Below are 13248 nucleotides of genomic sequence, written 5' to 3' on the forward strand. Positions count from 1 at the left end.
CTACACCAGATTGCTCAGATCCTAATCCCATGGCACAAATAAATCCTTCCCAAGTTGTTACCTTTTATTGTACTTCCTGCAGAAATATTCTGTGATTTACCCCTATTCTGTGATCTTGGTAGAATGTTTTAGGTTGAAAGGTTCATTAGGCCAGTTTTGGAGTTTATTATTAAAAATTTTGGGCTGTATTGGTACACTTGTGGAAATGCAAAAAGGATTTTACAAGTTGAGGTGACGAAGTAGAAATTGCTGGATTACTACAGGTGAGCACAGTAGTGAGTAATGAGTACACAAAAGACATATTTAGTGGAAAGTACATGTATTTAGTACAAAATACATGCATTGTGTTCACAAAATATCAGACTTGGCCCTGTATATCTTGTAACATGAATATATAGTAATTCATTGTGTATATTATTGTATATATATATTTATAAATATTTATGCACAATATAGCAATATGTAATTCTTATATACTACAATTCCTTATAGTAATTCCCTCTCTCACAGGTTGGCTTATTGAAGGTATTATCAGGAACTTGGCCATTTCTTCATTTTAATTTGCTCAGTATTTCAAAATCCTTAATAAAAGGAAACCAGTACATCATCAATAGAATGTCAGCACTATAATTCCCATGTGGCCTCAGCTCTTTCCTGAGCCCTTTCGAAGCACGCAGAAGTGGTTATTCTGTGGTTACACGAAGCGAAGCAGACCAGACACACATTTTATAGCCGGGCCCCGCCCGCCCCGCTCTGAGGGGCCGCAATGGCGCCCGGGGCCCGCAGCGCCGCCGCCGCGCGCCGTTGCTGCGGCAACCAGCGGCCATTCAGGGACCGAGGCGGGGGCATACGGCCTTCCTACTGGTTAATACAGCTGTCAGTCACTACTAAGCCCCGCCCCCCTCTACTTAGGCCGCGCCGGCTGAGGGCGCGGTGTGTGAGGGGCTCCTCTGAGGCGGGGCTGTGTTGGGTTCGAGTGAAATTCCCTTCGGAATGGAAAATAAAGGGACCGCAACAGCTGCGCTTAGGAAAAAATCTCCATCATAAAACCCTTCAAACCAGTCAATATCTATGTCATGTTTATGTGCATGCAAAGTACACACCCTATGCTGAAAGGAGGGACTTCGTTTGCCTGCAGCCGTGGTTCATGTATTATCGTTTTTTTTTTTTCCATGTACGGATGGCATTATAAGAGCAATTTTTTATTCTTTCTCAATGTATATTCAGTTCTAAATTCTGACACCCTTGCCTTGCTGTTTATCCTAACTCAGCTTCTGAAATAACTGTGGTTCTATCTCGTTCTGGCTTTATTGTGGTGAATAAAAAGGAATTTGGTTTTGGTGAGATCTAATTGAGAGAATACATTGACTTCCTTGGTTATTGATGCATTTAACACCTGAATCCCAGTTTAGTTTGGGTCAGAAGGGATGTTAAAGCTCGTCTCATTCCTCCCCCTCCATGGGCAGGGACGCCTTTCACAGATCAGGCTGCTGGGTATGAAATGGACGGTGATTTGCATTTAATCACTCCACACAAATTACCTGACTTGATTTCTTCCCCTCTCTCTCTGTTACTGCTGTGCTTTGTTGAAACAGCTGCACAAAAATTCCAGCTGCAACTGGCATTAATTGCAAGCTTGGCGAGGTTTAAAGCTGCTTGGAATTTGATCATCCCTGGTTCCTGCCCACCAGGACTGTGGGCAGTGACTCTGCTGGAGTCCCAACCCCACCTTCTGTCTAGAAATTGCTCATATAAGGTGATTAAAAATCAGGCAATTTTTGAACAGCTTTTAAATATTAAATTAGTTTTATATAAATTTGGTGAGAGTAAAAATACCTTTTATTTTGCCTCCATAAAAATTGAAGTTTTTCACAAAATAGAAAAGGAGGGAAAGAGAGGTAATTTTACAGACTTCATTGAACCTATGTGGCCAGAATTACCCCAAATCTAATTTCTAAGGCACAACATGATATCCCACTGATGGGGGCAGGGTTAGATTGGACATTAGAAAGAAATTCTTCCCTGTGAGGGTGGAGAGGCCCTGGTATAGGTTGCCCAGAGAAGCTGTGGCTTCTCCATTCCCTGGAAATGTCCAAGCCAGGCTGGATGGGGCTTGGAGCAACCTGGGATAGTGGAAGGTGTCCCTGCTCGTGGCAGGGGGTGGCATTGGATGATAATTAGTGCCTTGCTGCTGTCATTAAACAGCGTCATTTTAGAATCTTTTGACTTGTACTTTGGTGGGATTCAGCTTCTGCATCACTGGAGGTTTTTATCTTCTGAGAAATAGGAAATTTAGAAAAGCCACCAAGAGTAAACTCTTCAGACTGTCTGTGGGCTGGATCCTGAGCTGAGGGGAGGGGTGGCTCATCGCCTGAGCTTGGCTTCGACTTGAAGAGAACACCTAAAACCACCACGGGGGCACCTGGGATGTGCCACAGGTAATTTCTGAGCTCGTAAAAGAGTGAGTTTGGGCAATGGGCAACATGATGGTGCAGAGGTGTCCACTGGCTGCTGTTTTCAGCTTGGTACATTGTCCTGTTTGCATGTCATAGACACAGGGTATTTCATCAAAATCCGGGTGAAAGGAAGTTGTCTACTTCTTTCCCATCAGTGGCACATCACAAGGCTCTAAATTAAGCTGCGCGTTTCCACAGGGGAAGTGGTGTAAGTCCACAAGTCAGCTGAGCAGCACCGAGCTCCTGCCAGTGGAAGTGTTGGTGGAATTCGGTTCCGATTTTGCTCTGCCCGGCACAGCCCTGACCCTCTGCTCCTTCCCCTTGCCCTGTTCTGGCTGTCAGCAGCTCCTCGGCGTCGCACTGTGGCCAGAAACGTCTCAAATCATTTTCAAACATCCTCTTTTAGATGTACCCCTCTCCTTTTGTGTTCAAAAACCGCGCCCTCTCCCAGCGGGATCACTTCTGTTTTAGGAGTTCAAAACCCCGGGGAACTGCATCATGAGTGCGTCAGGCTTTTTCTGCACAGAGAGCAGTGAGGAAAGAGTGTGTAACCATCTGCCCCCTCCCAGCAGCAGCAGAGCTCTGGGAGAGCTCGGGGAAATCCTCCTCGGACCTCACTGGGCTCGGTAAGTCGGGCTTTTTGTACCTTTTTCTTTTCCTTATGCTTGGTTCCAGAACACAGGAACCACGTATTTTATTTGGAGGAGACCAGTTTTTCCAAGATTACCATTATTTTAGCTCTTCATGAGCACTTTCAAAGCAATAAACCAGAATTTATTAGCAGGTGAGGGACTGGGTACACTGAGATCCCACAGAGCAGGGTAAGGACTGGTTACCCATGTCCTACAAGGCACAGAGCATTCCAAATTCCGTGGATCTTTAGCAAGATTTAGACTGCCAATTCTTCTTTCTTTGGAAATTGGTTTAGCAAGTCCCTTAAGTGCTTAAGAAAGTGTTGCCCTGCTTTTTGCATATATAAATGACTCTGTAGATAGCCAGGTCTGCTGCCTTTCCTGCCTGCTTTGGAAATTCCAGTGTTCCTTCCAGCTTCGTGGAGGGAACTGTGTCACAAAAAAAAAAAAAAAAAAAAAAAAAAAAAAAAAAAAAAAAAAAAAAAAAAAAAAGAAACCCAAGAGCTGTGCCAGTGTGTAAATTTTGGGGAAGGTGAAAATTTCCATCTCTCAAATGACTAAAGTTTTAGGATATCTCCTAGAAGGAGCACTGGGATTGAAAAGTGACTCAGTGTAGTGAGTTTCAGATATACCGGGGTGTAGGGCATGGTGAAAAGTGTTGAGCCACAAGCACACTTTGGGTGTGTGGATTCTTCGGTTATGCAGAGATTTAAAGGATATTTGAAGAACTGAATGATTTTCTTGTGTTCATGTTTCCCATTCCTCCATAAGAGCAGTGGCTCAAGTCAGACTCTTAATGTGGCAATTCCCATTGATTTTAACAGTAGGTAAATTGGAAAGGGATGATGAGGAATCATTAGGTGTAGTAAATTATTTTGAGACACTTATGTCTTCACTATTATCACTATTGGGGAAGGGAAATTAACTATTTATATCTTTTAAGTTCATCATTAAGAGGGACTCTAAACACATTTGATCTGCATTTTGAATACAGTTTTATTATATTTGCAGAACTCTCAGTTTCTTTTGAAGCTCCTTGGCACCTCACAGGAATGCTCAAGTCAGAAATACCTCTAAATATGAATATAGTCTTTATTTCCTTTCTGTGTCACCTCTTTAGCTCTTGGAAATGGTTGTCTTGTGGTGGAAAACATTGATTAATTACTGATGGTATTGATGCAGACAAGTAAAATGATTTTGCTGATTTTTACAGCTCATAAAGTGCAATCTGTCTCAAGTAGCCACGATGCAGAAGACACCTGGGAGCAGAAGGGATGTTACAGATGAAGCAGCTGATTAAAGCCCTTCCTGTATCTTCAGAATGATTTTTGTGGACATGGTAAAGAGGAAAAGCATGCAGCTTAATGTTTGCTAAAAATAAATGCTTGAGGGAGAAAGAAAAGTCACTGTCTTTGTAAGAAGTGCACTGTTCATTAGTAATAATAACAATAATAGTAATATAATTATTCTAGAGTAGTTGTTGAATAATAGTTGTTGTTGTATTGTGCCTGTCTTTCCATCCCAGGGCTCCATGGAACTCTGGTGATCCCTGTTGCTCACACTTGTCACCATGCTGGCAGAAGGCATCCTAACGAGGCTCATCTATAATGAAAGCTGTCATCAAGATAAGCCTTGCAAATCTCCTGCATCCCAAAAGGCTAAAGAGGGAATCTGGAGACAGAAACTTGTAGACATCCCAAAAATTAAAGGCTTTGTTGATGGATGTGAGAAGCGGGAGGAGCTCTCTGCCAGAAGCGGCAAAGTGGAAGCCGGGAGCAGCCCCCGATGGGGCTCCATAGAAAAGGAGCCTGCAAAAGGTCAGGAAATGCTGGTTAAAGGAACTCCATCCCCAGCTTTATGTATCCCCAGGAGAGGAGGAAGCCTAGACCAGGTGGATCTGTACAGATCCTGGCCATGCAACAGCATTTACCAGCACTACCCTGACCTGCAGATCGGGGGGGACCATGTGGGGGGCCACACGTGTGACTCGGGCTGTGTCCTGGACCACGTGTGTGACGAGCTTCCCGACGGCCCCGTCCTGCTCTCCGTAGATATTCCCCTGGGCCAGTCCCCTCTGTGTGAGCAGCCCAAAAAGCCCAGTGGGATCTCCCTGCCTGGAGATGAAGCTGGAGAAAGGAGCCTTATGCTCAGTGAGGAGCCCCTTTCCAACTCCACGCTCAACAAGTACATGGAAGCCAAAGTGGCAGAGCTCTACAAACAGTTTTTTGAAGAAAGCCTGGCCAGGTGTGGTTCCATAACAAACCTCCTCAACTGCAGCTGGATAAGGAACAGCCTGGACCAGATAAGTGTTCAGATCTCCCAGGAGCAGAACATAGAAACCTCCAAAGCCAGAGGAGCCCTTTTGCACTCATTGGCTTTGTTCAGCTCTCGCAACGCTCCCAACAGGAACAGCTCCGAGTTCAGCACCCCAAACCTCCAGATCTCCAATGCAGTGGGTGCTAAATGGAGCTGCAGGATGGAATTCACATCCTGACTGAGCTGCTCAGCTGAGGAGAGGGATGGGATTCAGGTATGAATGCTTCACTCTAAGGATTAGGTTGGGAAATGAAAACATATGCACACTACACTTGCTCAAATTAATGTTTTAAGTCTTAAACCCCTTTGGTAGCAGAGGAAGTAAAGGTCACTGTTTTCTGTTTTCTAATGGAGAATTTGAAATCAATTTCTCTCCAAAATACTAGTTAATCATATTTTTCTAATATATGTAGAATCATAGAACTGGTAAAGTTGGAAATGACCACTAAGATCATCAAGTCCAACCACTAATCCAGCACCACTGAATCGTGTCCTCAAGTGCCACATCCATACGTTAATTTTCTGCAAAATCAGCAAGTAAAGATGACTGCAGCATTCCTGAAAAAATAGTGCAAAATGCCTGCATCTTCATTTGGAAATTTAAATGCAGATTTTTATATGGAAATACTGTTGAATAGCTCTCAAACACATTTTCTCCCCTTGCTCTTGCTTCTCAGCATATATTTCAGCTGGAAATTATTCATTATGTCACCACTGTAAAATGACAGATGAATTGGACTGTTACCTCCTCTGCAGAAGTTTTTTTTCTAATAAAGATTTTTGTGTTTTTGCTTGTGGTTGGTTTTTTTGTTTGTTTGAATCTTAATTTCTTGGGCATTTCTTAAAATCACCTCTGAACTCAAAGAAAATGTCAGCAGGACTGAGATGAAGCTGCTCCTGAGGGAAAAGTGAGTGGGCAATGTAAGGACTTCTCTCTCCTGATTAAAATGACAGGGAAAGATAATTCCTGATAAGGAAATAAATTAATAAAATCAGACTCATACACATCCAAAACCTGGTCATTGCCAGATCTAAAATTCTCACTGACCTTGGTACAAGGAATATAAGCAATCCTGAATCTCATCCTTGCTTTCTAGGAGCATGAGTAAAAGGATGATTTGCTTCCCTGTGCATTGCCCTAGTTCCATGTGTGTCTCATTAATCTCCTTCTCAACATTCAAAACCAAGCCAGGAGTCCTTTGGAAGAGGCCAGATGACTTCATTAAATTCCAGAGGAGTCCAGGGGTGGGCAGAGGTCTCCAGATTTGCTTGGTGGAGGTGCAGAGAACAATTTAACGGAGCGTGAGAGGGGAAATATTCCAGAGGGCAGCAGTAGCCAAAGGCTTTGCAATTATCTGTTGCAAGAAGTGCTCCGTGCCATTTGTGCTGCCGTGCCCCAGCCCTTGCTTCCCCCTGGGATCTATTTATAGTTCATGCCAAAGTCTGGAAAGAAGTTAATTGCACAAGGTTCTTCCTCAGGAAATGAGGAAGTCGGAGGTTAAACCTGAACTCCAGACTCCGGTGGTTTTCTGTCCTGGAGGAGCCCCTCTCTGCTCTGCTGCTCACCTCAGACCCAGCCCCAGGGATCCATGGATCAGCAGCAGCTGCTGCACTGGGAGAACACCTGATGGATCTGCTGCTCCATCCCTGGGACAGAAATGGAGTGGTAGAGGAGAAAACACATAAATAAAGAGGGTTTGGCAAAACCTGGGGTTACCGCAAAGTTGTGTTCATCCCATCCCTTCTCAGGACTGGTTCCAGAGTTCATTTTAAAACTAATTCTATTAAATATGTGGACAATTTTAGCTGAAATGAGAACAAAACCATGTAACAACAGTATTTTGAGGAAAATAGGTAACTGAGACCACCCCAATGAGGTGTGTTTTCACAGCACAAATGGAAGTGCAGGTAAATGCACATTGTTAATGTAAAGCACATTGTATTTCCTTACTGATTTTATGTAGTTTTGCCCCTGGAAAAATATGATCCATGTGCTTTCTCCCCCAGCATTTGTTAGACTGGTTTAATCCACAATTTAAGTAACTTCTCAAAATTAATTTCTCTCTGTAGGAAGAAAGATGTTGCTGCAGAATACCTTTTAAGGGCAAAGTCTGTTAATTTCTAAAAAGATGAGATAAATACATTTATTTCTAACTTAGATACTATTTTAATTGATTTTTATTTTAATTGACATGTTGCAATCCATGACCTGCTTTGGTTTTATTTATATTTGGAAGACGCCAAGTCCCATTATGACTTTGAGTAAAACTCCATCAGCTGCACTGGAGCTGTGCCCATTTTCACTAGGAGGAAAAATGCCTCAGTGAACTCAAATTCCATGGGGAAAATCCCTGGAAAGGTGCTTTTCCAGTCTGCTGAAGGGCAGCAGCTGGATTTCATTACAAAGGAAAGCAGTGCCATATTTTACAGGGCAGACATCCATGGCCAGATTCTGCCTGGAGCTGATTTGTATCCACATGCCAAAAAATCTGATGTTGGAGGAGAAATGCTGGCAGGGAATTTTTACCTTTGTATCCAGTTCTCATTCTGTGTTCCCACAGAGGAATATTCACCAGGTCCTGGGACCCAGACCCTGTAGAAAGCTGGACTCTTTATTTGAACTTTCCCAATTAATCCTGTAGCCAGGATGTTTCCCAGCCTGCCTCAGTTGTGGGAATTAAGCCCCTCTAGAAGGTGACTTCATCTACCTGGAGGATAATTAGGATTTTTGCACATTAACAATTTTTCTGAGATTTATTAAATAGTCAAATGGTGATATCTAGTGGTGGTTTCCTTTAGTACCTTCCAGGCCAGGATTTCCAGAGCTTTACAATCATTTTGCAATGAAATCTCAAAGTCCATCTTTCTCTGAAGGGATGATTATTTCCCATTAAAAGGATGCCCAGATGTGCAGAATAACAATTTCCATCAATTAATGCTCTATTCTACTTAAAATCAAGAAGGACTTAAAACATTAAAACCCTTCCCTTTGGGATTAAAATTCTGACTGACAATCAGAAAAATCTTAGACACTAAATACTTGTATTTTTCACTCATCTCTCTTTTAATCAGGAAAAAGCCATTTGCTTGTTAAACAAATGAAACTAAATCTGAGTGGCTCATTTTTCTCCCAAGATGTAAAATATTAATTTATTTTTAAAGGGTTGAAATCTACTTTTTAGCAAAGTGTTCTTTATTTGCTCTCCACCAGTTTATACAGGGCATGACAAAACCAATTTTTTTGCTCTGTTTTGATCCTGTTTTATATCCAGATTAAAAAAAAATCAGATATTTGATTGTAATTAACCTAATTTTCTTTTTCTTTACCAGAATATCCTCACCACTTAATCCTTGCCTGCTTTTCCTTTGAGTTCATTTATTTGTGATAATTCCATGAATCTGTTGGGAATATAAATCACTTCCGGGGGTCAGTGGTCATTTGGTAAATAAGTGCCTGGTGCTAATGAACCTTCCACATCAACCATCCTGGCTCCCTTCTGAGGGGAAATAAAAGAGTTTTAGTATGGAATTGTGAATCCCAGGAGGTTGAAAACCTTCCCTTTTCCTGTTCCATGTAGGGGTTGTGGATATTCCCCTTCCCTTGTGGGCTGTGCTCTTGGGAAGGCAAAAAATCTGGAGGAATATTTGATGAACTGGAGCAAAGTGGGGGGAAATTTGTGTGTGGAGCCGAATCATGGAAGCTTGTACAAAATGTGTTGGGAATCCTGTGTGGTCGGTGTCCATCAAGGCTTTGTTTTCCTCGGGATGCTTGTTTGGGGCTGTCTTTGGAGGAGAAAGTTTGTTGCTATTTTTGCAGCCTTTTAAACTGCAATGCCATGGGAGCAATGTGGCATCTCACCACTTTTCCTGGGGCTTTATTTGGTGGTGTTTATGAATGAAAGATGAGCCAGGAGCTGAGGAGCTTCCCCTGGAGAAGGGAAAGTGCAGGACTCTGATGAGCTGGGACTAAAACCAGCCCCAGAAGAAGAGCTGAGACTCACAGGGGTTTTCTGTGCCCCACCACTGCTGATCCTCCTTGAAGGTAAGTGGGAACAGCACCTTTCCTAAATGTAGCTCTGGTTGGGTGAAGCTGAAATATGGGCTCTGGGCTCCATGGAACTCTCTGGGAATATCAACCCTATTACAGAGCTAGGCTGGGAGATGTGAGGGGGCTCTGGAAAAGAAAAGGCTCTGCAGAGAGCTTAGAGCCCCTTCCAGTGCCCGGAGGGACTCCAAGGAAGCTGGAGAGGGGACAAGGACAAGGGCCCAGAGTGACAGGACAAGGGGGAATGGCTCCCTGTTCTGGAGGGCAGAGTGAGATGGGACATTGGGAAGAAATTCCTGGCTGTGAGGGTGGAGAGGCCCTGGCACAGGTTCCCAGAGAAGCTGTGGCTGCCCCTGGTTCCCGGGAAGTGTCCAAGGCCAGGCTGGATGGGGCTTGCAGCAACCTGGATAGTGGAAAGTGTCCCTGCCCATGGTAAGGTGTGGCACTGGATGACTTTTGAAGTCTTTTCCAACCCAAACCAGTTCATCCCATGATTTTTTTTCTCCCTGTCTCCCCACACTGGTGTGGGAAGGGTTGCCCTGCCTCTCACTCCTGTGTTGGGATGCAGAGGCTTTCCTTTCCTGGGCTCTGATTTGTTATTTAGGGATCCTTGATCCTACTCAAAAAAAAATTCTATTTTTGTGCAATAGTACAATTTCTTAATTTGCCGTGTTGCTGGTTTTTGTTCTCATTCTCCATCTGTAGTGATTACACACTTCTGCTTTCCATTGCCAAATTTCTAAGGCCTACGGACCATTTATTCCCTTTCTCTATTGCTCAACCGTACAAAGTTGATATTTAGAGAATTAATTACTAATCTGAGAGGTAACAAAAGTTAACAAAGATGAGTTAGAGAACTCCCAGACCTGCTGTCACTTTTTTTTCCTTTTTTTCTTTTTTTAAGCTGTGTTGGTTCTTTGTTTCAAATGAGTGAGGTTTATGAACGTCATGGAATAGGGAACAGAACTACAAACTAATTTCATGAAAATCTTGCCTTGAAGTTTTTAAATGACCAAATTTTGTTCTTCTTTCCTGGTAGTTGAATTATAAAAAAACCCTTTGCCGGAATAGAAAGCAAATCATCCATGTTGCAAACCGTAGATTTATACAAATCAGAGTGTAAAATGCTGAGTGTGGAAATATTGGTGCTTGTGTTTGCATGGGAAGGGCCAACGGCACAACTCCCTTTCCTGCCCAGGCTCTGCTCCAGCTCAGCCGTCAAACAGCAAGGACAGGTCACAGGCAAATGGCTTGGGGACAGTTTTATTGAATATTTTTATATAACAAAGGCATCCTTGGAAATAGCCACCTACTTATGTTCATTCCACAAAGAGAAACAAAAGGCTGCGTCTAGCAGGTAAAAAACTTCAGGGAAAGCATGGATTTCTCCTGACAATGTGTGGGACCAGAGTGTGGTATCCTGGGGGCAACCAATAAATGGGAACTGCGGTGAAATCCATTAAATACATATCCCAGATCTCACTAGTAAGGAGGCACAATGTGCTCACACCTCTGCTGAGATATATTCTTTCAACTTGTTCCTTATCAATATTCCAGCTGCTCAATGTAATTTTGTTTGAATTCTCCCTAAACCCAGATTTTTTTGACTGGGATCACTGATGTTATATTAAACCTCAGCCTGCCTGGGCTCTGGGTGCCCACGAGGCTCCCCAGCTTCTTGCATCACCAGGTCACTTTTCAGTGTCCCCGTGCCCTGTGATATGCTGACAGACCCCACTGGTGGCTCGGGGTTTTCCGGGGTTTCCTGTTCTTGCTGCCCACAATAGCTGCGGGTGGAATCCTTCCCAGAAGGGGAAGTGGGATGAGTGGTTTGAAGCTTTTTAGGGTAAGCTGGAAAAAAAAAAAAAAAGAAGAAAAAAAAGAAAAAACAAACAAACAAACAAACAAACCCCCCCCCCCCCCCCCCAACAACAACAACAACAAAACCCCACCAGAAAAAAGGTAGCATCACTAGGGTGTTCTGAGTGCCTTCCAAATATCTCCTGGCTGCTCCCAAAATATCTGTCCCAGAGGTCAGCATAGAGCACTGAAGGTTTCCCTAGGGAAAGCCAAGAGCTCCTTCAGGGATAATCCACCATGGTACTTATGGGGTAATGGTCAGGAGGTGGGTGTTCCCTGGGGAAAACTGTGCAGGAATGTCATGTTTTTATTGCAGGAGCCTGAATTTTGGTCACTGGTATCATATCCCACAATAACTCTGTTCTTCTCCCAGTCCCGCTCATTTGACAGGAGCAAGGTGCCCATCAGCACAATTGTGAGGATCAAAATCCAGCCTGAAGACTGAAAAAGGTAGGAAAGAGCATTACATTAGGGAAAAAATGAAAGCATGTCCATAAACATTGGATCAAATGGTGCTCATGTGAAAAAGTGGATCAATAACATCAATAGCCATTACCAGAGGAACAGCGTGAATTCTGTTATCATAGAACTTTGGAAAAACATTTTGTCTTTGGCTTTTGACTTATTTGTAGCTAATAGATAATGAACTTGGTGGTCTTTCCCAACCTTAATGATTTTATAAGCTAGCTTTCTTTGAAAAAGGAGCATATTTTAAAATTATCCTCCCTGTTGACCTTCCTCAAATTCTGTCCTAGCTCTGTTGTTTTTTTTTTTTTTTTTTTTTTTTTTTTTTTTGTGGTTCTGTCATTAAATAACTATAGATTCTACAGACAAAACCAGTTTCCAGGATGCTGTTGAACTCCCCACTGCAAGGCTTTTTCTCTCTCCAAGATGCAAACATTTTATTTTTGGCTTAAGGGAAGTGTAGGTGAGCATTAACTTTTTTGCTGCTTTTCACAAGAATAACAAAAGAAAAAATGGATCATTTGGGGCTGGAGGGGAAAGGGAGGTTGGCAGAACTCCTTTTCCATGCTGCCAAATGGAACAAGTCCTCAAACCTGTAACTTTAACACCCAATATTTCAACACAAAGAGGAAAATATGATGGCTTGGGATGTGAGCCCAGGCTCAGAGCTGTTTCCATTGCTCTACCTCTGGCTAAATAATTTCTTAATTACTTCTTAATTGCTATTAAGGGCACTGTTCTCCCTTCTTCAGAGTAATGAGTGATTTCTTTTTCTATGTTAGGAAGAAATTCCTCCCTGTGAGAGTGGTGTGGCCCTGGAACAGGTTTTCCAGAGAAGCTGTGGCTGCCCTGGAAGTGTCCAAGGGATGGAGCTTGGAGCTCCCTGGGATAGTGGGAGGTGTCTCATGGATGGGGTGTTGGAATGAGATGAGCATTAAGGTCCCTTCCAACCCAAACCATTGTCTGATTCTATTAAATTCAAATGAACTCTGGTAAAGCAAGAAGAAGTCTCTCCTTGAGGGTATCACTGCATCCCTCCTGCCTTGCAAAACTTATCCTCCTCTTGCTTTACAAATGGGATGATGAGGAACAGGGAACTCACGTGGTGCTGAGGCCCAGGATCTGTGTCCTGGGCCACCACAGCTCAGAAGTGGGTCACCAGCCTGTCACTGGCACTTGATTTTGGTGTCACTTAGGCAGCTGAAGGGAACAAATAGGCCATCGATCCGTCTGGTAACAGCCCCGGGCCCCAGATTTTAATTACCACTGTTCTTTGGGCTAAAATTGTGCCTCTTTAAATGTCATCAGCCTAAACGAAGCTCACAATGGAGGAATTTAATCCAATAGTTTTTCCTCCAGTGTTTTATTGAAATCTGTTAAACACTGCTGAAACTACCTTTATTTTTCAATTTTTCCAACTATTCTGAGCAGCTCAGTTTTTGATGCTGTTTTCAAGAGAGACAAAGAGAAGTAC

The 13248-nt window shown here is 43.1% G+C and overlaps 1 protein-coding gene across 1 annotated transcript; it reads left to right on the forward strand.

The window, feature by feature from the left end:
• Positions 1-2989: 2989 nt before the first annotated feature.
• Positions 2990-5582, forward strand: LOC310923042 (TLR adapter interacting with SLC15A4 on the lysosome-like; the record flags this gene model as incomplete). The annotated part of the gene is made up of 3 exons (XM_083884101.1): positions 2990-3082; positions 4302-4427; positions 4614-5582. The coding sequence occupies exon 3, from the start codon at positions 4659-4661 to the stop codon at positions 5580-5582; it is 924 nt and encodes a 307-aa protein (XP_083740227.1). The 5' UTR covers positions 2990-3082; positions 4302-4427; positions 4614-4658.
• Positions 5583-13248: the final 7666 nt, after the last annotated feature.

This window comes from Zosterops lateralis (genome assembly GCF_965231275.1).
Source record: "Zosterops lateralis genome assembly, chromosome: Z".
NCBI classification, from domain to species: domain Eukaryota; kingdom Metazoa; phylum Chordata; class Aves; order Passeriformes; family Zosteropidae; genus Zosterops; species Zosterops lateralis.